The sequence below is a fragment of the Bombina bombina genome, chromosome 6, assembly GCF_027579735.1.
Source record: "Bombina bombina isolate aBomBom1 chromosome 6, aBomBom1.pri, whole genome shotgun sequence".
NCBI lineage: Eukaryota > Metazoa > Chordata > Amphibia > Anura > Bombinatoridae > Bombina > Bombina bombina.
In genome coordinates this window covers 1,017,283,516-1,017,308,671 of record NC_069504.1, presented here as the reverse complement: position 1 = coordinate 1,017,308,671, position 25,156 = coordinate 1,017,283,516, and the positions used below count along the sequence as shown (strand labels likewise).

The following is a 25,156-nucleotide window of genomic DNA, read 5'->3' as shown; positions in this document are numbered from 1 at the left end:
CCAATGCTCTCTCCAGTTTGATAGAGCAATAACTCGTGGAAGGAGAGCAAACGGAGGAAACAGATATGCCAGAAAGAATATCCAAGGAATTGTAGAGCATCTATCAGAAAGGCCTGAGGATCTCTTGACCTTGAACCGTACTTTGGAACCTTGGCGTTTTGGCGGGACACCATCAGATCCAACTCTGGAACTCCCCACTTGAGGGTTATCTGAGAGAAGACTTCTGGATGGAGAGCCCACTCCCCAGGATGAAAATTCTGTCTGCTCAGAAAATCTACCACTCAATTGTCCACTCCCGGAATGTGGATGGCAAATTGGAGACAGTCGTGAGCTTCTGCCCACTGCAGAATGCGAGACACCTCCTTTATGGCCAAGGAACTCCGATTTCCTCCCTGGTGGTTGATGTAAACCACTTAGGCAATGTTGTCGGACTGAAATCTGATAAACCGGATAAAAGCTAATTGAGGCCAAGCTGACAGGGCATTTAAGATTGCTCTCAACTCCAAGATGTTTATGGGAAGAGCAGACTTTTCCCGAGACCACAGACCCTGAGCCTTCAGAGACCCTGAGCCTTTAGAGAACCCCAAACAGCTCCCCAGCCTGACAGGCTGGCGTCCATAGTCACGATCACCTAGGAAGGTCTCAGGAAACAAGTAACCCGAGACAGATTTTCCTGAGAAATCCATCATGAGAGAGAGTCTCTTGTTAGGTGATCCAGATTCATCCTCTGCATGCAAAGCTGCTGCGGTCGCAGATGGAACTGAGCAAAAGTAATGACGTCCATGGAAGCCACCATTAGACCAATCATCTCCATGCATTGAGCCACTGATGGACAAAAGGCAGACCAGAGGGAAAGGAAAGAAGTTTGGATTTTCTGACATCCATCAGGAAAATGTTCATGGGCAAAGAATCTAAAATTGTCCCTAGAAAACCACTCTTGTAGATGGAAATAGAGAACTCTCTCCAGATTCACTTTCCACCCGTGGGAACGTAGAAAAGACAATAACATCTCTGTATGAGATCTTGCTAGTTGAAAAGACGACGCCTGAACCAATATGTCATCTAGATAAGGTGCCACTGCAATTCCCTGAGATCTGATCACTGCCAATAGAGCTCCCAGAACCATTGTAAATACTCTGGGAGCTGTGGCAAGACCAAATGGAAGTGCAATAAACTGGAAATGCTCGTCCAGAAAGACAAACCTTAGAAACTGGTAATGATCCCTGTGAATGGGAACATGCAAGTATGCATCCTTCAGGTCTATGGTCATCATGAACTGACTTTCCTGAACCAATGGAAGAATGGAACGAATAGTTTCCATCTTGAAGGACGGAACCCTGAGGAATTTTTTGAGGCATTTTAGGATTTTTATCTAGGATGGGAAGAAAAATTCCCTCCTTTTTGAACCACAAACAGATTTGTATAAAATCCTAGACCCTGTTCCTCTAGAGGGACTGGTACGATAACTCCCAGGGAGGATAGGTCCTTTACGCAATATAAGAAGGCCTCCCTCTTTACCTGGTTTGAGGATAGGCTTGACAGGAGAAACCTGCCCCTTGGAGGGCAAGACTTGAACCCTATTTTGTAATCCTGGGATACTATGTCCAAAGCCCATGGATCTGGGACATTGCGTATCCAAGCCTGCTGCTAAGAGAAAGTCTTCCCCCCACTTGAACCAAGTATGGATTGGGGGCGGACCCTTCATGCTGATTTAGAATCAGTGGAAGGCTTCCTGTTTTGCATCCCCCTATTACAAGGTTGACTGGACTTCCAAGAGGTCCTGGATTGCTCTGGTTTGGAAGAGGAGGAGAAAAACTTCTGACCTTTAAAGATGCTAAAACAAAAATTAGAATTCTGACAACCATTAGGTCTATCTTTCTTGTCCTGAGGTAAGAAAGATCCCCTTTCCACCCGAATATCGGAAAAGATTTCCGTCAGACCAGGACCAAAGAGAGTCTTACTCTTATAAGGTAAAGCCAAAAACTTGGCCTTTGAAAATATATCAGCTGACCAAGATGTTTAGCCACAAAGCTCTGCGAGCTAGAACAGTGAAGCTAGAAATCTAGCTCCTAGTCTAATTACCTGCATGTTGGCATTGCAGATAAAGAAATAAACGAGTTTAAAAGCTTTGATTCTATCTTGGATCTCCTCTACTCTAGTCTCTTCTGATATCAGATCAGAGAGGGCATCGCACCAATAGGATGCTGCTCCCGCAACCGTGGCAATACTTGCCGCAGGTTGCCACTGTAATCCTTGATGGAGGTACATCCTTTTTTAAGTAAGCCTCCAGCTTCTTATCCACTGGATCCTTAAAAGAACAACTATCCTCTATAGGAACGGTAGTTATTTTAGCGGGAGTAGAGATAGCTCCCTCTACCTTAGGTACAGTACGTTATGAGTCCCAAATGGAATCAGCAACAGGGAACAACTTTTTTTTTTTTTTTAAACTGGGAAGTCCCTATAACATACAGGAAACCAATAAACAACTGTATGTTTATTCATAAAAACATATTATGAATTAAAAACTAACTTCTAGGGAACTTAGGACATAAGTTTGTCCACTTCCATTCTATATGCCCCATAGTGCAGAAATCTCCCCAAGAGAAAGATATTGAATGCAGAAGTGTATACTTTTAAAAGTCAAAGTATTATCATAAAATAGCCAGTAGATGGCGGTAAAACTATGAAAGTTTCAAAATCTAATTACTCAAAGTAAATATAAATGAGGACAAATAACTGTTTAATAGTCCACTACAAAAATCTCTCAGAGAAGAGATATGTCTAAAAACCTCACAGATAAAGAATCTCCCCCTCTCTTCACTTGAAGCGTCAAATACACTGTAAGTTTAAAAAACTAAACGACCGCAGTGCAGCATTTTTATGTCCTGCACTCTAGCTAGTCAGATAGACACTGAGACACATTCTGCTGTCTTCATAAAAAGCAAAAGAGAGGGAATGAGATTATCAAAGCTCTAGAAGCTACACTGTTTACATATGCCTTCATAATTAAAAACGGCTCAGTCTGGAGAAGCCGGTAGTGAGAGTATACAAAAAACTCTGGTCTCCAATAAACATTAAAGTTCATTAAAGCGTAACCTCTTACCTCGTAATGTCAACATATCTGAAAAGCTGACATTGTATATCAGAGACACGGACCTCGAAATAATATTCCGTAGAGATAGTTGGCTAGATGAACAGTTACATAAAAGTTCAAGCCGCCATATTGTGAACATTAAATCAACAAAGCAGGATAGTAAATAAAAACTAAAGAGACATTCTATAGCAAAACTATCCTCAGTACTTCTAAAGAAATTACTGACATGAAATACCTGCATTATAATTAAAATGCAGGAATGAAACCTCATGTCCAATCTTACCAGGACAGAGGCTGAGGAGAAGTGCACCACTATTTAAAAGCATGCTAAAATGTCCGGTCTAAAAATCATATCTCTGTGTAGGAGATCAGAGGCAACTAATGTAAATTTAGAAAGGAGGCTCCTAATTCCTTAGAATGAAATAGGAATAAAACCCCTACCTTTAGAGAAAGTAAAAAACTGGCATAATCCAGGGCATGAGAGTTACACGCGTACCCCATACTTTATAAGCCTGGGTCTCTATACTACCTTACCCTTTATAAGGCACTAGAGGCGGCATCAAATATCATTTATATTTCACTGGATTACACCAATCTGCTCTGCCGCAAGATCTCCCAAGTTTTAGGGAAATTCATAAAATACAAACCCTCCTTAAGAGTGACAGGTCCCACACCAGGTCCATGATTGTCTGGTCCTCTTTCTTTCAATGTTTAAAGAAATAAAACATACAGGACTTACCCTGAGCAATTACAGCAGTTACAGAATTGTTAGCCTCATTCGACCGCTGACATGGACCTGAAGGTAAAAGAAAAAAACAGAGTAACCAACCCTGGCTTTCAACAAAGGGGTAACAATAATGTTAAAAACAAAGCAAAGGCAACCTTGCCTCTTTCTAACTGCTCATAGCCACCATTACTCTTACTAAAGAGATTGACATGGACACAGCATAGCCCTTAATCCTTGCTTGAAGGGAAAAGTACCCATAAAAGGATTAAATATCTTTAGACACCGACTTCGCACAACCTCCATTGACAGAGGCAAAGAGAAATACTGGGGGTTATGGGTAAGGGAAGTTACACTTAACAGCTTTGCTGGAGAGCTCTTTGCCTCCTCCTGCTGGCCAGGAGTTGAATATCCCACTAGTAATTGGAATGACGTAGTGGACTTTCCATGTCATAGGAAAGAAAAAAGTTTTTGCACCACATCATTTATATTTTGTCAATTTATATTTACAGCATCAGTAATTTAATGGAATAGTTCATTACATCTGTATAAAAATATTTGAGAATAAGAAAGATAAAAAATTTAACAGAACAAACGTCTCATAAAGGAATGATTATTTTCCTGTTAATTCATTTAATCTTTATAAGTTAGCAGATACAATTTGCATTTGTAAACTTTTATAGTTGTCCAATGATAATATGTATATAGCATCTGAAAATAAATTAGTAATCCATTTTTTTTTTTACAGTGCTCAGTTTAGAATAATTAACATACAAGTAATAAAGGTGACCTTCCCAAATAAATATTTAACCACTTTAGTTTGTTTTAAAAAATACCACTTTGTAACATTTATAAGCCTGTTGCACTGGTCTGTAATATTATGTAGACAAAATCTAAATTATGTCTTTGTTCCTTTATACTGACTACTTATAAATACTGTGGGGCTATTATAAAATGGCGAAACTGACTGAAACAGAAATGACCTATTCAAAATGACTTCTTATACTCTAAAATAGTGCCCGCAGAGACAAAGCAAAATGGAATGTCTTTGTTGTTGCACTTCAATAAAACAACCCATAATTATTACACCAGGGTATCTGCTATAGTAAGGGCCTTCTATAGCTGAATTAGGTGTCTTATATACCATAATAGAAGCGTTAATTGGTACAACAAATCAACAATGGCTCAAAATCATTAATGAAGATAGCAAGATAAACATTAAAATCTCATTATTAATCTGATTTTGGAAACAAATCAACGTTTTGAAGTTAATGTAAGGGTTGAAGAAACTCTGAATATCTGAGGAAGCATATTACTGAGCTGATAAAACATTTCTTCTGAAATATTCTGCAAAAAAAAAAAGAGAGCGTAAATTAGAATTTTACATTTTAAAGCTGGTAAATAATCATCATAAATTAAAACAGTCATATAACAGAAATGAGGTGTCATGAGGATCTGAAGTCCACGGATTTAAATCTATAAAGACAAGATATTCTTTTTTCAAGGGTAAATGTCATTGAGAGAATCACAATGCTATGACATGTTATGGCTCTCTACCGTAGGAACAGGTTTGAATGGACAGAAAATGCCAACCACTGGTCAACAGTGCGTCTTACCTCCCTAAAGATTCATTAGTAATGTCTTCAACATAGAGTTATATAAATCAAGTCCAAAGAATACAGGTGACTTGTTTTTGATATCTCACTTCCATAATGGCTAGGGCATGAGGTATTATTATGTACTTTATATAAGGGAGTCTGTCTAAAACTGAAAGTTGCTAAACATCAGTTGTTTTTTTTAACAGAGCTTTCAGTTCACCATCAACAACAAGGAGAGGGGCGTGGGGTAAGGTTTAGAGATTGTGTGTGCATTACATATTTTAACAATGTATATCTCATATCATACTATAAATTACAGTACTGTAGTGTATGTTCTATATCAATATTGTCTGAGAAATAAGAGCTTTGCTGATTAAAGCAACTGACCTTTGAGTGACAAGACTGGGAGGTTTCAAAAGGAAAGCATGAAATGAAATACTAAGGTCAATAAAGAGAGTTAATGACAATAAATTAAGCAGTGATCTATATTTGTGTCATGTGTTAATAACCTCTGATGCACGGGATGTATATCAGGTGTATCTAACACAGGGGGTACAGACACACCAGGATTTTAGAATCTCAATGTTCCAAATAGTTTCATAAAATGTCACCAATGAAACAAGTTATTCATTCAATGATAAATCCTATGGTAACATCAGCACAATAGCTGTAAACTATTTCTAATACATGTTAAAATACGTCATACCTCAACATCAACAAAAATAATAGAAATGCACAGTCATGTAATACGTGTCACTGTGTTGAACTATTCTGAATTGCATTTCCTGTTTAACAAAAGATGGGCTTCTCAGACAAAGAAATAAAAACACAATCTTAGGGAAATGTTTCCTCTTTATCTTCGTCACTCTGTCGCCTGTTAATGAGCAAATGAGTGTTTTGGGAACTGAAATAAGCAACAAGCATCATTCCCAGACAAATGTCAGAAAATGTTCACAAAAGCAAAAGCAAGCTGTATATTATATTTAAACAATTCAGTTAAAATAAGCATCTGTTTATAGCTGGAAGGCTTGCCAAGATTACATAGGTCATGATATCAATTTGTGCAATAATTTTGTTGCCATTAATACGGTAAGATCTGGAAGTTTTTTTGAAAACTTCCAGTCACACTTCAATACAGGAAGGAATGACATTAAAACAATACTGGTATGTTCATTCTATATAACTTTGTCTATGAGTTCAAGTATTGTCATATTGAAAAATGTACATTAAAAAAACTTCCTTTTTTGTTATTTAACTAAGCAAATTTTTATGGTATCATATCAACATTAAGGACCAAGTGACAATAATACAAATTAAATAATACACCTAAAAATCATGATTGAATCCTGACTCAATTAACTTTCATTACCATTTTATACCATTACTATTTTACTCCAGATGTGATAGTCAATAAAAATTTACCTGGGGCACAAGAAATTGTACAGTCCTTGAAACGCCTCCATCCCAGGAAACCATTTCCATCATGAAACCTAAGATATAAATAACAAAACATTTAATTAACAAGGCCATCACAACAAATGGATCATTAACAATAAGGTAATGCATAATAGTAACACACACATACACACAAACAAATCTTGATATAAGCTATTCTCTCTTGTTGATTAATATATAATATTTGTCATGTTATATTTGTCACTTTTGCCCACACTGAAGTGTAATTGCCCTAATGGTTTGAGCACAGTTCTAGAAAAAAACGTAATTTTTCTCAGTCCATAAGCCTTCATTATGCCAACAGAATCCAACTGGTAAGGACACTTTTGTTCTTACCTGATAAATTATTTATTTTTTTTGGTAGTGAGAGTCTATGAAATCCTAATCATACGTATGGGATTACATCACCTAGACACCAAAAGGAGGCAAAGACACCCCAACAAGAGCATTTAACTGTCCTACCTATTTCCCCTTCCCTCCCAGTAGTTCATATCCGAGGATAGGGAAAAGCAAGTGAGACTAAAAAGGGTTGGAGGTGCAAATTGGAACTGCCACCAAACAGACAGGGAGGATTTGTGGACTCACTACCAAGAAAGAAAATAATTTATCAGGTAAGAATAAATTTTGTTTTCTTTCTAATGGTAGTGAGAGTGCACAAAATCCTAATCTTACATATGGGAATCTATACCCAAGCTGTGGAGTCCACAAAAGCAAAAGGGTAGGATAAACCGACAAGGCAGTTACCTAGTTGCTAGGCACCACCTCCTGAAGAACTTTCCTGCCAAAATGTGCCTCAGCTGAAGGCAAAAACATCAAATGAATAACATTTTGTAAACGTATGAAGAGAAGACCAGGTGGCACATTTGCAGATCTGTTCTACCGAAACCTCAATCTTGAAGGCCCAAGAAGTAGAAACAAAACGAGTGAAATAAGCACTAATGCAGGATGGAGGCTGGTGACCCGCCTCCAGGTAAGCCCAATGAATGAGATTTCTCAGCCAAGAAGAGTAACAGCAGTAGCCTTTTGACCCTTGCGTTTACCAGAGAAAGAATAAACAAACTTGTAGACTGACGAAAATCCTTAGTGGCATGAAGGTAAAACTTTAAATCCCTAACCACTTACAGGTTGTGTAGCAACCTGTCCTTAGAAGAACAGGGGTTAGGACTTAAGGATGGCACGACAATCTACTGATTTATATTGTTCATAGATACCACCTTAGGTAGAAAACCCAATCTAGTTCTTAACACAGCCTTATCCTGGGGAATTACCAAATAGGGAGGATCACACTGGAGAGCCGACAACTCAAAGACTCAACAAGCAGAAGAAATCGCCAATAAAAATAACACCTTCCAAGAAAGTAACAATATTGAGGGAATGCATAGGTTCAAACGGAGCAGACAACATCAGAACGAGACCTGCATACCAATTCCTGCGTGGCCACGCAGGGGCTATCCAGATTGCAGACACCCTCTCTTGTTTGATCCTCGCCACGACTTGACAAAGGAGCACTATTGGTGGCAAAAGATAAACCAGACAATAGACCCATGGAAATGCTAAAGCATCCACTACCTCCTCTTGAGGATCAATTGACCGAGATCCATACCTTGGGAAGCTTGAAATTGAGATGGGATGCCATGAGATCTATCTCTGAAGTCCCCCATTGGAGAACAATCTGGGGAATGGTCTGTCAATCAGGAGGTATTCAAAAAAGAGTGAAGAGTCTGTTGACTCACAAAGTCTGCTTCCCAGTTCTCCACTCCTGCAATTTGAATTGCAGAAATTTAACATTGGTGACTCCCCGCCCAAGTCAATATGCAAGACCCCTCATTCATCGCTTAGGAGCTGCAAGTCCCCCCTTGATGGTTGACATACGCCACCGCCATGATATTGTCCGACTAAAATTGAATAGAGCAGATGGAACTCAGTTGAGGCCATGCTAAAAGAGCTGGTTTAGACTAAATTAATCCTAATATTCTCAGGACCTCTTTAAGCAGCTGTTCTTCACTATCAGAATCTTACAATTGCCTGTCGGCGGAAAAACGGCAGGACTACTTTTTCTGAACTCAGAAGAACAGTGTTTAAGTTTTTATTTTAAGCTTGCCAGAAGGCGGCATAGCTCCCAAAGCTGCAGACACAGCAAAGTGAAATCTGGTGAAATAGAGGGCATAACACCCTGAGAAGTAAAGATCAATTTTTCAGGATCTTGAGCAATAGAGCGCACTAAGAATGAGCTGATTGAGAGCTAGGATCTGCAGAATAAGACTGTAGAACAGAGGTTAAACAAGTACTGCAGAACTGAGCTGACAGATAAAAAATATTTAATTTACAAAGCATACATCTGTTATCAATAAGGACCTCAATGAGATCCCCTTCAGGAGCCATAACGCTCTGATCAACAGCCCTGAATGCTCCATCACACCCCAGCCCTTGCTCACAGTGCACAGGGAAAACATTTAATCAACCCTGACTATATAAGGAGGGGGAGGCAACAATAGAAACCCCAATAAATTCTCTTGATGAGAAAGATAAAGGAGAGATGCCAACCAGTAATCTAATGAGCAGTCAACCTAATAAGTGCCCGAAGTGTCCAATGCGCTGCTGATCTACTGCGGCTGGAAGGAAAGGTGGAGCGCGGACCAAAACTGTCCTGTGGAGGGAAAATTGTTAGCGTCCAAAAATGCCACAGGACAGATCAGAAATGGCGTAGATCTTGATGATCTCCATATCGCTCTAGTCGTGCTAATCTGACCCCCGTATAAAAGCTCCGGTGCTGAGATCAGTCAGACCGGAGCTCAGGCAGCACTCATAAAGAGCCATGTATAAGCTGTCACAGTCTGATGCCTCTACTGTGTAACACGTATCACTGAGTATTATCAGCAACAATTATACTTAGAGCCCCTGGGATGTAGGCACTAGCCATATAACAGGTAAGCCCCCTAAAAAAAAAAAACACTCACACTTGTAGCAAATAAGTATAAGCTCAGAGTCCCTGGGCTATAGACACTAGTCATAGTGAAAGTGAATTGCTCAAATAGGAATCCCCCACAGAAATAGTCAACTAGCCTGTTCGGGGAGAATAGTGGGGCATAGCTTACCCCTCATCTACTCCAGAAATCCCAGTTGCACCGGTAACAGAAAAACACTGAGCATTAGTCCCCTGAAACTGACAGGAAAGGACTATACAAGGAAGAAGTAAAAAGACATTACTGGTATGCAGGGGGAAGCTAGGGAACTTCCATGCGACACCCCAGGTCTGGTAGCAGTAGACTCTACTGAAGAGCTGAAAAAAGTGCATTGAAAACTTTGTTAACCTTCTCTTCCAGGAACTATCTATTGATGGTTCTGTAGAAATAAACTTCCTTTGCAGAGCACCTCCATCTCTGCCTACCTTCTAGATGAGACAAAGAACTACTGGGAGGAGGTGGGATAGTTAAATGCTCTTTGCCTCCTCCTGGTGGCCAGATGTAATCCCATATGTAAGATTAGGAAAACAACATTTGAAAAAATGAAGCGAGAGTTCTGCTGGCAGAACTGAAAAAACATAATTTATGTAAGAATTTACCTGATATATTCATTTCTTTCATATTGGCAAGAGTCCATGAGCTAGTGACGTATGGGATATACATTCCTACCAGGAGGGGCAAAGTTTCCCAAACCTCAAAATGCCTACAAATACACCACACACCACACCCACAATTCAGTTTAACGAATAGCCAAGAAGTGGGGTGATAAGAAAGGAGTGAAAGCATCAACAAGGAATTGGAATAATTGTGCTTTAAACAAAAAAATCATGACCACCACAAAAAGGGTGGGCCTCATGTACTCTTGCCAATATGAAAGAAATGAATTTATCAGGTAAATTCTTACCTAAATTATGTTTTCTTTCATGTAATTGGCAAGAGTCCATGAGCTAGTGACGTATGGGATAGCAAATACCCAAGATGTGGAACTCCACGAAAGAGTCACTAGAGAGGGAGGGATAAAAATAAAGACAGCCAATTCCGCTGAAAAAAGAATCCACAACCCAAATCAAAAGTTTTAATCTTTATAATAAAAAAACGGAAATTATAAGCAGAAGAATCAAACTGAAACAGCTGCCTGAAGTACTTTTCTACCAAAAACTGCTTCTGAAGAAGAGAAAACATCAAAATGGTAGAATTTAGTAAAAGTATACAAAGAAGACCAAGTTGCTGCTTTGCAAATCTGATCAACAGAAGCTTCATTCTTAAAAGCCCAGGAAGTAGAGACTGACCTAGTAGAATGAGCCGTAATCCTCTGAGGCGGGGATTTACCCGACTCCAAATAAGCATGATGAATCAAGTTTTAACCAAGACGCCAAAGAAATGGCAGAAGCCTTCTGACCTTTCCTAGAACCAGAAAAGATAAGAAATAGACTAGAAGTCTTTCTGAAATCTTTAGTAGCTTCAACATAATATTTCAAAGCTCTTACCACATCCAAAGAATGTAAAGATCTTTCCAAAGAATTCTTAGGATTAGGACACAATGAAGGGACAACAATTTCTCTACTAATGTTGTTGGAATTCACAACTTTAGGTAAAAATTTAAATGAAGTCTGCAAAACCGCCTTATCCTGATGAAAAATCAGAAAAGGAGACTCACAAGAAAGAGCAGATAATTCAGAAACTCTTCTAGCAGAAGAGATGGCCAAAAGGAACAATACTTTCCAAGAAAGTAATTTAATGTCCAGATAATGCACAGGCTCAAACGGCCTGTAAAGCCCTCAAAACCAAATTAAGACTCCAAGGAGGAGAAATTGGCTTAATGACAGGCTTGATACGAACCAAAGCCTGTACAAAACAATGAATATCAGGAAGATTAGCAATTTTTCTGTGAAACAGAACAGAAAGAGCAGAGATTTGTCCTTTCAAGGAACTTGCAGACAAACCCTTATCCAAACCATCCTGAAGAAACTGTAAAATTCTAGGAATTCTAAAAGAATGCCAAGAGAATTTATGAGAAGAACACCATGAAATGTAAGTCTTCCAAACTCGGTAATAAATCTTTCTAGACACAGATTTGCGAGCCTGCAACATAGTATTAATCACTGAGTCAGAGAAACCTCTATGACTAAGCACTAGGTGTTCAATCTCCATACCTTCAAATTTAATTATTTGAGATCCTGATGAAAAAATGAACCTTGAGATAGAAGGTCTGGCCTTAACGGAAGTGGCCAAGGTTGGCAACTGAACATCCGAACAAGATCCGCATACCAAAACCTGTGTGGCCATGCTGGAGCCACCAGCAATACAAATGAACCTTCCATTATGATTTTTGAAATCACTCTTGGAAGAAGAACTAGAGGCGGAAAGACATAAGCAGGTTGATAATTCCAAGGAAGTGACAACGCATCCACTGCTTCCGCCTGAGGATCCCTGGACCTGGACAGATACCTGGGAAGTTTCCTGTTTAGATGAGAAGCCATCAGATCTATTTCTGGAAGGCCCCACATCTGAACAATCTGAAGAAACACATCTGGGTGAAGAGACCATTCTCCTGGATGTAAAGTCTGGTGACTGAGATAATTTGCTTCCCAATTGTCTATATCTTAGACAAGAGCTGGATTCCGCCCATGCAAGTATCCAAGATGCTTCTTTCATAGCTTGAGGACTGTGAGTCCCACCTTGATGATTGACATCCGCCACGGTTGTGACATTGTCTGTCTGAAAACAAATAAACGGTTCTCTCTTCAGAAGAGGTCAAAACTGAAGAGCTCTGAGAAAGAGTTCCAAAATATTGATTGGTAATCTCGCCTCTTGAGATTTCCAAACCCCCTGCGCTGTCAGAGATCCCCAGACAGCTCCCCAACCTGAAAGACTGAATTGTGGGTGTGGTGGGGGGCGTATTTGTAGGCATTTTGAGGTTTGGGAAACTTTGCCCCTCCTGGTAGGAATGTATATCCCATACGTCACTAGCTCATGGACTCTTGCCAATTACATGAAAGAAACAGACCTTGCTGTGGACACATTGAAAAATATATCTCACTGTGATTGGCACCAAAAGTGGAATAAAACCGTCCTAGACTTTTCCTCAGCAAACAAGCAAGAAACAGATACACTATATAGCAAAAAGTATGTGAAAACACTAATTATTGAGTTCAGGGTGTTTCAGCCACACCCATTGTTTAATGGTGCATAAGATCCAGCACATAGCCATGAGATCTCCAGAAACACTGTCATTACAATGGATCATGTACTATCATCTGTTGTATCACTTACCAAAGACAATGTAATGTAAATGAGCAGTATATTTTTTTTTCTGACAAATTTCTAAATTTACTTCAATTTGCCAGGTTCTTGTATTCTGTAACAGCATTCAGCCAATCGCAAACTCATATACGTATACACTGTGAACTCAGAAAGGGTATATATAAAAATAAAGTGCACAATTTGATAATGCAAGCAAATTGTAAACTCTCTAAAAACAGCATGCTCTTTCTGAATCATGAACATTTAATTTAATTTAAGGCATGTTCAAGGGCAAACAACAAATCCCATTCCAACCAAAAGAAAGCTTAGAAGCAAATAAAGTGCCATTACTTGCAACCAGGTTTATACTAAAATAGCACATTTATAAAATATGTTCCATTTATCCTTTGCAAATATGAGAACTCATAAAACTTTCACGTGATGTTTCCCCTCTCCTACACTGGCTGACCTTTTCTTCTACTGCACTGTCCCTCAGCTTCTTTAATTTTCCTTCTAAGCCTACTGACCTTAATATGTGGTATCATAATGATAATTGTATTGTTGGATATTGTTGGGTACATTTTTAAAATTTCTAGACTATTACATAAGTCACTCCACTAATAAAATTTCAATATATTATTTAATTATTCACTTATATATGTTAGACGAAGCTTCCCCATGAAGTAATAGGAATTTCAATATAGTTAAAGGGCTAGAGACAATTATTTTGTTGTTACTAAGGTCTTCTCTTCCTTGACATTTTGGGAGCAATCACTCAAATTATGTTTATATTAGTACCTTGTTCCCAAAAGGCTTAACAGATTTATTTCTGGACAGTTCTCATATTTCAAAACCGTTTAACCTAACTTTGTCTCCTCACCTCATATAGCCCTGCTCCATTTATTTTCTTCATCGCTCTTCAAAAGCAGCAGGATCTTGAAGGGGCATAATACTCATATGCTAAATACTTTAAAATGATGCAGTATAATTGCAAAAAGCTGACAGGAACATCTTAATGTAAAAAAGGAAGATATTATACCTCACAATTTACTCAGCTCAGCAGAGTAAATGCTGTGTAAAACGTTATACTTCAGCTGCTGTCCGGCTGCAGGTAACCCCCCCCAAAAAACAAAGAAATGACTGCAGCCAATCAGCATCAACAGTGCTGAGGTCATGAACTCTTTTACTGTGATCTCATGAGATTTCACTTAACTCTCATGAGATTTCATAGTAAACTTCCTAAAACTAAATAGGGAAATAACATGTGTGCTCGAGGCTCCCTCCTTTGCTTGTCCCGGGACAGACATACTGATTTGCTGCTTAAAGTCCTTTACAATGGGGTTTGAATACTTAGGACATTTTGAGGTAAAATATCTTTCTTTTTTACATAGAGATGTTCAGGTGATATTTTCCAGTCAGCTTTTTATAGCTATGCTGCATCACTTTCAAGTGTTTCAACATTTCGGTATCATGGCCCTTTAAGCATCCAGGTTTTTTTGATCCTTGAAAACCATATATTTTATTACATCTAAGTCAATCATTATATGATATTACATTTAAAATGTGTAAAAAAAATGTTCAATGAATTCCATGTCCTATTCTTCAAAAACATATAACACTTCCTCCAAATCAACACAATGACAAAGGGACAGAATACTTAAATATATTCACGTGTCACATAAAAGCTATTTAAATTTAAAGGAATGCTAACAGGACGTGCATGTTTGAGTACAACTGATACACAGGATATATATTTCTTAGTGGCTTCTATGGACAATTTCCACAGAAAAAGTTTGTCTATTCAGCACAGGAATATCCATTTTGCAGAGTCTCTGATGTTAAAATTGCAAATTAAAGGATGTATTTTGTCCACTATTATGGCCCTTTAATTCCATACAGGATATGCATGTTTGTAGGCATAGAACAGTGTAGTGAAAGAGAGAGAGAGACATTTTTGGGGGCAAACCTTCTAATAGGCAGAACCAGAAGCCAGGGGGTGGTTGGGAGTACCATTTGAAAATCAGTTTAAAAGGTATGGTTCTTCTACACAAATACTGAATTTCAATGTATTCCCTATCCTTTTATTGCCTTGTGGTATCAAGAAGGCACATGGAATTTTATTAAAATATAAAATTATTTGTCCACTCCTTTAGTATGTTTAACAAACCCAACCAACTCCTTAACCTGTTAACTATGTAATTTTTGGTTAACACCAGTATACTGAGACGAATAGCATTTGATATAAACCACTAAAAATGAATCTATAAACTGTGGCTGTTTTAGTTGTGGAATGAAATAAAAAACATATCTTTATTCTTTTTGCATATGTGTAATTATAAAATGTTCACAAGTTTGACTCATCTTTCCAGAAATCATCCATTTTTAAATCAACCACACAAAATAGCAAGGAACAAGTATGCAATGTAAAACAACATGACTTTCGTACTATTACTAGTGTAGTTACAACATTTTAAGAAATCATGTCCTAAGACATGGGTCAATTAGAGCACAACAATATAAGGACTTACCTTTTACACATTTAAACACAAGCTCCGCTCTTTTTGAACACCACGGTATAGTCATTTCCTAAATATATATAAGAAATACAGTTAGGTCTTTCAATGCGTTCACTATTAGAGCTTTTTAGTCTTACATGTCTTAGTTGCCATAAACTAATATGTAATGAAAAGTGGCATTAAACACTGCAAAGGGGTTAGCTATGGAATACAACTAGAGTTAGGAACAAAATTAAAGGGACAGTCTACACCAGAATTTTTATTGTTTAAAAAGATAGATAATCCCTTTATTACCATTCCCCAGTTTTTTATTACCAGCACAGTTATATTACTATATGTTTTATAGATTTAAAAAGAGAGAGAAAAAACTTTATCCCAAACCAGGATTCATAAGCCTGGTAATATTTGTGCCATTTTAAGACCTTTTTAAAAATAATGGTGCAGACCCTTTGTGTAGAATTTTAAATTATTTTCAACAGAAGATATATAGGAGGATAATTACTTCCTCCCAAAAAAAGAAAGGGAATTCAGCACTCTTTTTATATTTTTCAAGCAAAGTCAATTTTTATTTATAATTATAAAACAGAATTTATGTTTACCTGATAAATTACTTTCTCCAACGGTGTGTCCGGTCCACGGCGTCATCCTTACTTGTGGGATATGCTCTTCCCCAACAGGAAATGGCAAAGAGCCCAGCAAAGCTGGTCACATGATCCCTCCTAGGCTCCGCCTTCCCCAGTCATTCGACCGACGTAAAGGAGGAATATTTGCATAGGAGAAATCATATGATACCGTGGTGACTGTAGTTAAAGAAAATAAATTATCAGACCTGATTAAAAAACCAGGGCGGGCCGTGGACCGGACACACCGTTGGAGAAAGTAATTTATCAGGTAAACATAAATTCTGTTTTCTCCAACATAGGTGTGTCCGGTCCACGGCGTCATCCTTACTTGTGGGAACCAATACCAAAGCTTTAGGACACGGATGATGGGAGGGAGCAAATCAGGTCACCTAGATGGAAGGCACCACGGCTTGCAAAACCTTTCTCCCAAAAATAGCCTCAGAAGAAGCAAAAGTATCAAATTTGTAAAATTTAGTAAAAGTGTGCAGTGAAGACCAAGTCGCTGCCTTACATATCTGATCAACAGAAGCCTCGTTCTTGAAGGCCCATGTGGAAGCCACGGCCCTAGTGGAATGAGCTGTGATTCTTTCAGGAGGCTGCCGTCCGGCAGTCTCATAAGCCAATCTGATGATGCTTTTAAGCCAAAAAGAGAGAGAGGTAGAAGTTGCTTTTTGACCTCTCCTTTTACCAGAATAAACAACAAACAAGGAAGATGTTTGTCTGAAATCCTTTGTAGCATCTAAATAGAATTTTAGAGCACGAACTACATCCAAATTGTGCAACAAACGTTCCTTCTTTGAAACTGGATTCGGACACAAAGAAGGCACGACTATCTCCTGGTTAATGTTTTTGTTAGAAACAACTTTCGGAAGAAAACCAGGTTTAGTACGCAAAACCACCTTATCTGCATGGAACACCAGATAAGGAGGAGAACACTGCAGAGCAGATAACTCTGAAACTCTTCTAGCAGAAGAAATAGCAACCAAAAACAAAACTTTCCAAGATAGCAACTTAATATCTACGGAATGTAAGGGTTCAAACGGAACCCCCTGAAGAACTGAAAGAACTAAATTGAGACTCCAAGGAGGAGTCAAAGGTTTGTAAACAGGCTTGATTCTAACCAGAGCCTGAACAAAAGCTTGAACATCTGGCACAGCCGCCAGCTTTTTGTGAAGTAAAACAGATAAAGCAGAAATCTGTCCCTTCAAAGAACTTGCAGATAATCCTTTCTCCAAACCTTCTTGAAGAAAGGATAGAATCTTAGGAATTTTTATCTTGTTCCATGGGAATCCTTTAGATTCACACCAACAGATATATTTTTTCCATATTTTATGGTAGATTTTTCTAGTTACAGGCTTTCTGGCCTGAACAAGAGTATCAATGACAGAATCTGAGAACCCTCGCTTTGATAAAATCAAGCGTTCAATCTCCAAGCAGTCAGTTGGAGTGAGGCCAGATTCGGATGTTCGAACGGACCTTGAACAAGAAGGTCCTGTCTCAAAGGTAGCTTCCATGGTGGAGCCGATGACATATTCACCAGGTCTGCATACCAAGTCCTGCGTGGCCACGCAGGAGCTATCAAGATCACCGATGCCCTCTCCTGATTGATCCTGGCTACCAGCCTGGGGATGAGAGGAAACGGTGGGAATACATAAGCTAGGTTGAAGGTCCAAGGTGCTACTAGTGCATCTACTAGAGTCGCCTTGGGATCCCTGGATCTGGACCCGTAGCAAGGAACCTTGAAGTTCTGACGAGAGGCCATCAGATCCATGTCTGGAATGCCCCACAATTGAGCAATTTGGGCAAAGATTTCCGGATGGAGTTCCAACTCCCCCGGATGAAATGTCTGACGACTCAGAAAATCCGCTTCCCAATTTTCCACTCCTGGGATGTGGATTGCAGACAAGTGGCAGGAGTGAGTCTCCGCCCATTGAATGATTTTGGTCACTTCTTCCATCGCCAGGGAACTCCTTGTTCCCCCCTGATGGTTGATATACGCAACAGTCGTCATGTTGTCTGATTGAAACCGTATGAATTTGGCCTTTGCAAGCTGAGGCCAAGCCTTGAGAGCATTGAATATCGCTCTCAGTTCCAGAATATTTATCGGGAGAAGAGATTCTTCCCGAGACCAAAGACCCTGAGCTTTCAGGAGTTCCCAGACCGCGCCCCAGCCCACCAGACTGGCGTCGGTCGTGACAATGACCCACTCTGGTCTGCGGAAGCTCATCCCCTGTGACAGGTTGTCCAGGGTCAGCCACCAACGGAGTGAATCTCTGGTCCTCTGATCTACTTGTATCGTCGGAGACAAGTCTGTATAATCCCCATTCCACTGACTGAGCATGCACAGTTGTAATGGTCTCAGATGAATTCGCGCAAAAGGAACTATGTCCATTGCCGCGACCATCAAACCTATTACTTCCATGCACTGCGCTATGGAAGGAAGAGGAACAGAATGAAGTACTTGACAAGAGCTTAGAAGTTTTGATTTTCTGGCCTCTGTCAGAAAAATCCTCATTTCTAAGGAGTCTATTATTGTTCCCAAGAAGGGAACTCTTGTTGACGGAGATAGAGAACTTTTTTCTACGTTCACTTTCCACCCGTGAGATCTGAGAAAGGCCAGGACAATGTCCGTATGAGCCTTTGCTTGTGGTAGGGACGACGCTTGAATCAGTATGTCGTCCAAGTAAGGTACTACTGCAATGCCCCTTGGTCGTAGCACCGCTAGAAGGGACCCTAGTACCTTTGTGAAAATCCTTGGAGCAGTGGCTAATCCGAATGGAAGTGCCACAAACTGGTAATGCTTGTCCAGAAAGGAGAACCTTAGGAACAGATGATGTTCCTTGTGGATAGGAATATGTAGATACGCATCCTTTAAATCCACCGTGGTCATGAATTGACCTTCCTGGATGGAAGGAAGAATTGTCCGAATGGTTTCCATTTTGAACGATGGAACCTTGAGAAACTTGTTTAGGATCTTGAGATCCAAGATTGGTCTGAATGTTCCCTCTTTTTTGGGAACTATGAACAGATTGGAGTAGAATCCCATCCCTTGTTCTCCTAATGGAACAGGATGAATCGCTCCCATTTTTAACAGGTCTTCTACACAATGTAAGAATGCCTGTCTTTTTATGTGGTCTGAAGACAATTGAGACCTGTGGAACCTCCCCCTTGGGGGAAGCTCCTTGAATTCCAGAAGATAACCTTGGGAGACTATTTCTAGCGCCCAAGGATCCAGAACATCTCTTGCCCAAGCCTGAGCGAAGAGAGAAAGTCTGCCCCCCACCAGATCCGGTCCCGGATCGGGGGCCAACATCTCATGCTGTCTTGGTAGCAGTGGCAGGTTTCTTGGCCTGCTTACCTTTGTTCCAGCCTTGCATTGGCCTCCAGGCTGGCTTGGTTTGAGAAGTATTACCCTCTTGCTTAGAGGATGTAGCACTTGGGGCTGGTCCGTTTCTGCGAAAGGGACGAAAATTTGGTTTATTTTTAGCCTTGAAAGACCTATCCTGAGGAAGGGCATGGCCCTTACCCCCAGTGATATCAGAAATAATCTCTTTCAAGTCAGGGCCAAACAGCGTTTTCCCCTTGAAAGGTATGTTAAGCAATTTGTTCTTGGAAGACGCATCCGCTGACCAAGATTTTAGCCAAAGCGCTCTGCGCGCCACAATAGCAAACCCTGAATTTTTCGCCGCTAATCTAGCCAATTGCAAAGTGGCGTCTAAAGTAAAAGAGTTAGCCAATTTGACAGCATTAATTCTGTCCATAATCTCCTCATAAGAAGAATCTTTATTGAGCGACTTTTCTAGTTCATTGAACCAGAAACACGCTGCTGTAGTGACAGGAACCATGCATGAAATTGGTTGTAGAAGGTAACCTTGCTGAACAAACATCTTTTTAAGCAAACCCTCTAATTTTTTATCCATAGGATCTTTGAAAGCACAACTATCTTCTATAGGGATAGTAGTGCGTTTGTTTAGAGTAGAAACCGCCCCCTCGACCTTGGGGACTGTCTGCCATAAGTCCTTTCTGGGGTCGACCATAGGAAACAATTTCTTAAATATAGGGGGAGGGACAAAAGGTATGCCGGGCCTTTCCCATTCTTTGTTTACAATGTCCGCCACCCGCTTGGGTATAGGAAAAGCTTCGGGGGGCCCCGGGACCTCTAGGAACTTGTCCATCTTACATAATTTCTCTGGAATGACCAAATTCTCACAATCATCCAGAGTAGATAACACCTCCTTAAGCAGAGCGCGGAGATGTTCCAATTTAAATTTGAATGTAATCACATCAGGTTCAGCTTGTTGAGAAATTTTCCCTGAATCTGAAATTTCTCCCTCAGACAAAACCTCCCTGGCCCCCTCAGACTGGTGTAGGGGCACTTCAGAACCAATATCATCAGCGTCCTCATGCTCTTCAGTATTTTCTAAAACAGAGCAGTCGCGCTTTCGCTGATAAGTGGGCATTTTGGCTAAAATGTTTTTGATAGAATTATCCATTACAGCCGTTAATTGTTGCATAGTAAGGAGTATTGGCGCACTAGATGTACTAGGGGCCTCCTGTGTGGGCAAGACTGGCGTAGACGAAGGAGGGGATGATGCAGTACCATGCTTACTCCCCTCACTTGAGGAATCATCTTGGGCATCATTTTCTCTAAATTTTGTGTCACATAAATCACATCTATTTAAATGAGAAGGAACCTTGGCTTCCCCACATACAGAACATAGTCTATCTGATAGTTCAGACATGTTAAACAGGCATAAACTTGATAACAAAGTACAAAAAACGTTTTAAAATAAAACCGTTACTGTCACTTTAAATTTTAAACTGAACACACTTTATTACTGAAAATGTGAAAAAGTATGAAGGAATTGTTCAAAATTCACCAAAATTTCACCACAGTGTCTTAAAGCCTTAAAAGTATTGCACACCAAATTTGAAAGCTTTAACTCTTAAAATAACGGAACCGGAGCCGTTTTTATATTTAACCCCTATACAGTCCCTGGTATCTGCTTTGCTGAGACCCAACCAAGCCCAAAGGGGAATACGATACCAAATGACGCCTTCAGTAAGCTTTTTCTATGTATCTGAGCTCCTCACACATGCATCTGCATGTCTTGTTTCCCAAAAACAACTGCGCAATAGAGGCGCGAAAATGAGGCTCTGCCTATGATTAGAGAAGGCCCCAAGTGAAAAAGGTGTCCAATACAGTGCCTGCCGGTTATTTTACATAATTCCCAAGAATAAAATAACTCCTCAAAACTATGAAGTATAAAAAAAATGCTTATATATCAATCGTTTTAGCCCAGAAAAATGTCTACCAGTCTTTAAAGCCCTTGTGAAGCCCTTTATTCTTATGTAATAAAAATGGCTTACCGGATCCCATAGGGAAAATGACAGCTTCCAGCATTACCAAGTCTTGTTAGAAATGTGTCATACCTCAAGCAGCAAAAGTCTGCTCACTGTTTCCCCCAACTGAAGTTAATTCCTCTCAACAGTCCTGTGTGGAAACAGCCATCGATTTTAGTAACGGTTGCTAAAATCATTTTCCTCTTACAAACAGAAATCTTCATCTCCTTTCTGTTTCAGAGTAAATAGTACATACCAGCACTATTTTAAAATAACAAACTCTTGATTGAAGAATAAAAACTACATTTAAACACCAAAAAACTCTAAGCCATCTCCGTGGAGATGTTGCCTGTACAACGGCAAAGAGAATGACTGGGGAAGGCGGAGCCTAGGAGGGATCATGTGACCAGCTTTGCTGGGCTCTTTGCCATTTCCTGTTGGGGAAGAGAATATCCCACAAGTAAGGATGACGCCGTGGACCGGACACACCTATGTTGGAGAAATATAAGTCTAAATCCAAGAACTATATGCTTTACCTTTGTGATTACCTTGTATCTAAGCCTCTCCAGACTTCCCCCTTATCTCAGTGCTTTTGACAGACATGCAGTTTAGCCAATCAGTGCAGACTCCTAAATAACTCCACGGGAGTGAGCACAATGGTAGTTATATGACACACATGAACTAGTACAGTCTAACTGTGAAAAACTTTCAAATGCTCTGAGCTAAGAGGCAGTTTTCAATGGTTTAGAAATCAGTTTGAGATAACCTAGGTTTAGCTTTTCAAAAATACCACCATGGGAACAAAGCAAATTTGATGATAAAAGTAAATTGGAAAGTTGTTTAAAATTGCATGCTCTATCTGAATCATGAAAGTTTAATTTTAGACTAGACTGTCCCTTTATCTTTCATTGTTTAGATAGAGCATGCTATTTTAAACAACTTTCTAATTTGCATCTATAATCAAATTTACTTTGTTATCTTGTTTTTCTTTATTGAAGAGCATACCCAGGTGTGCTCATAAGCATGCATGTGTCTTCAGCTCTATATAGCAGCAGTGTTTAATACAATATTTGTAAATGTTAGAACTGTCATGTCCCTTTAAGGAAGCTCAATCGTCTGGGTTGAACTCACTAGAACTGCACATTCTGTGTAAAAGTAGCATATATTACTCAAAGCTAAGAAAATACTGTAACACTAAAAAGCTATACAATGTCACAAGTTTAGAGGTTTAAATCTGTTCACATAAAATAAAAGGATTTATGATTGATGCAAATTAGGAAACTGTCATATTTGCAGGATACAGAACCCTCACACAAGCAATCATAAACCAAAAGCCATGAAGCTTTTATTTCTATCTCAGAATGATATATTCCATTAAAAATGTAACACGCCTTCATTTTAAATTGGGAGAGATATAAAGAACTGTTACATCAAATTACTGTTTATATATAAAATATCCTCATTTGGACTCTGTTGCTTACCAACTTGACCATAAATTCTGCATGAATATTTCTCGATCTTAGTGAAAATGAAAAAAAAAAAAGCCATGGGCATCATAATTTATCTGCCTACACGGAACACATGCTTCCATTTGATGCTGTCAACAGTACTGTAGGCGGCTGACAGTGGTTTTTTAGCCCTGTGTTTTGGATAATGACAAAAAGCAGTGTCCTAAAAAAACAGTTTATAGCTTTTGCTATACTGGGTATGATAATGCCACATTGAGAGGTGAATAGGGTCATAACAAATGGTTCTTATAGTAAGCAGTAAGGTAGGTTTACACAAGAGTTCTTGTAATATGCACCAATGTATATACAAAGGACACAATATTTTTATACCAGTTACATTGTACACACAATAGTAGAATAATGGAATCTAGTTTATTTACTAAAAACAATATTCAATGAAGTTATGGTGAAGATAAAAGTGTGAGATTAAAATCCTCAATTTCATAAAAGTAAGAGGCACAAAAATTATTGTAAAGTTAATTAGCACATCAGGTAAGTATCCTTGTTTGCTTTTCCCCAGTAGTATTCAGTATATGTCGTTGTCAAGGCACCAGATAACATTAGGCTTTATGCTTCCAGTATTGTGTATGACCACATAAATCCTCTTATGGGATAGGTACAGCAAAAACAAAACCTACTGTTGATGAGAGCTAATGGGCTTGAAACAGATTATTATCGGTTATTTGTAGAGCGCCAACAGATGCCAAGAAGTAGTTTTGTTTTTGCTGCACCTAGCCCATAAAGGGGGTTCTGCAATTCTGTTGAATTAGTGCTACTATAAAAACTATATATATATATATATATATATATATATATATATATATATATATATATATATATATATATATATATACATACATATACACACACACACAAATACAGTAGAATTGTACGATATATTTTTTTTAATTGCATGTTTTGTCTGAATCATGAAAGTTTAATTTTGACTTTAGAATCCCTTTAAGTACATTTGAACAATAATAGGATAAAGTGATTGTTATACAAGATCATTTGTTTGAAACAAATCAGTTACTAAGACTGATCATGAAAATAAATAAACTGGGTGAGTTCAGTGACATTTTTAATCTGTCAATATGATTTTATAACAATATTTCATGCTAGTGGTAGGAGACAGCAGACTGTGCAATATAGAAGAGTAGGAGACTAGTGTTAGATTTTCATAAAAAACAAATCTAGCTTATAGTATAACAGCATCTTTCTCTCAATTATTATTATTATTATGATTTAAAGGGACAGTGTACACCAGAATATTTATAGATAATCCCTTTATTAGCCATTCCCTAGTTTTGCATAACCAACACAGTCATAATAATACACTTTTTACCTCTGTGATTATCTTGTATCTAAGCCCCTGAAAACTGCCCCCTTATTTCAGTTCTTTTGACAGACTTGCATTTTAGCCAATCAGTGCTGACTCCTAGGACCTCCACGTGTGTGAGCACAGTGTCATCTATATGAAAACACATGAACTAGTGGTGAAAAACTGTCAAAATGCCCTGAGCTAAGAGGCGGCCTTCAAGGGCTTAGAAATTAGCATATGAACCTCCTAGATTTAGCTTTCAAGGAAGAATACCAAGAGAACAAAGCAAAATTAGTGATGGAAGTAAATTGATAAATTGTTTAATTTTACATTCTCTATCTGAATCATGAAAGTTTGTTTTGAACTAGACTGTCCCTTTAACACAATAAGGACTAAAATACAAAGCAATGATTTGCAGCCCTCTCTGAAAGACAACACATTTGGTTTTGAGGGCCACGAGAGCAGAACGCAATAGGGACTTGACTGGAACTAATCCAAGAAGCACTAATCTACATAACACTTGTCATTTACTACAAAAGTAGTATGTAGACAGCAAAATATTGCATTGGCAGCTTTATTATGATAGTAAAACATTTTCATTTGATTGACTACAAATTGAGCATTTTACTCTTCTTATATTATGGTAATATTTTCCATTTAATTCCAATAGCAGTTGTAATAGGCTCTGAGGCAAAATACAACTGGATAATGAAGAACATTCAGAACTGCTTGTGAGTAAACCACATATGTACACAGCTGTGCCAGTGG

At 38.9% G+C, this 25,156-nt stretch overlaps 1 protein-coding gene across 1 annotated transcript in view; it reads right to left on the bottom strand.

Annotated features, from left to right (window-relative positions):
* Positions 1 to 4,431: 4,431 nt before the first annotated feature.
* The window catches only part of C6H12orf4 (chromosome 6 C12orf4 homolog), a 279,225-nt gene continuing 258,500 nt past the window's right edge, over positions 4,432 to 25,156 (bottom strand). The window contains exons 12-14 of the mRNA XM_053718742.1: positions 15,606 to 15,663; positions 6,839 to 6,906; positions 4,432 to 5,165 (exon numbers count right to left, since the gene is read on the bottom strand). Coding sequence (XP_053574717.1) covers positions 5,073 to 5,165; positions 6,839 to 6,906; positions 15,606 to 15,663 — 219 coding nt within the window. The 3' untranslated portion in view covers positions 4,432 to 5,072. The remainder of the gene's footprint in view (positions 5,166 to 6,838; positions 6,907 to 15,605; positions 15,664 to 25,156) is intronic.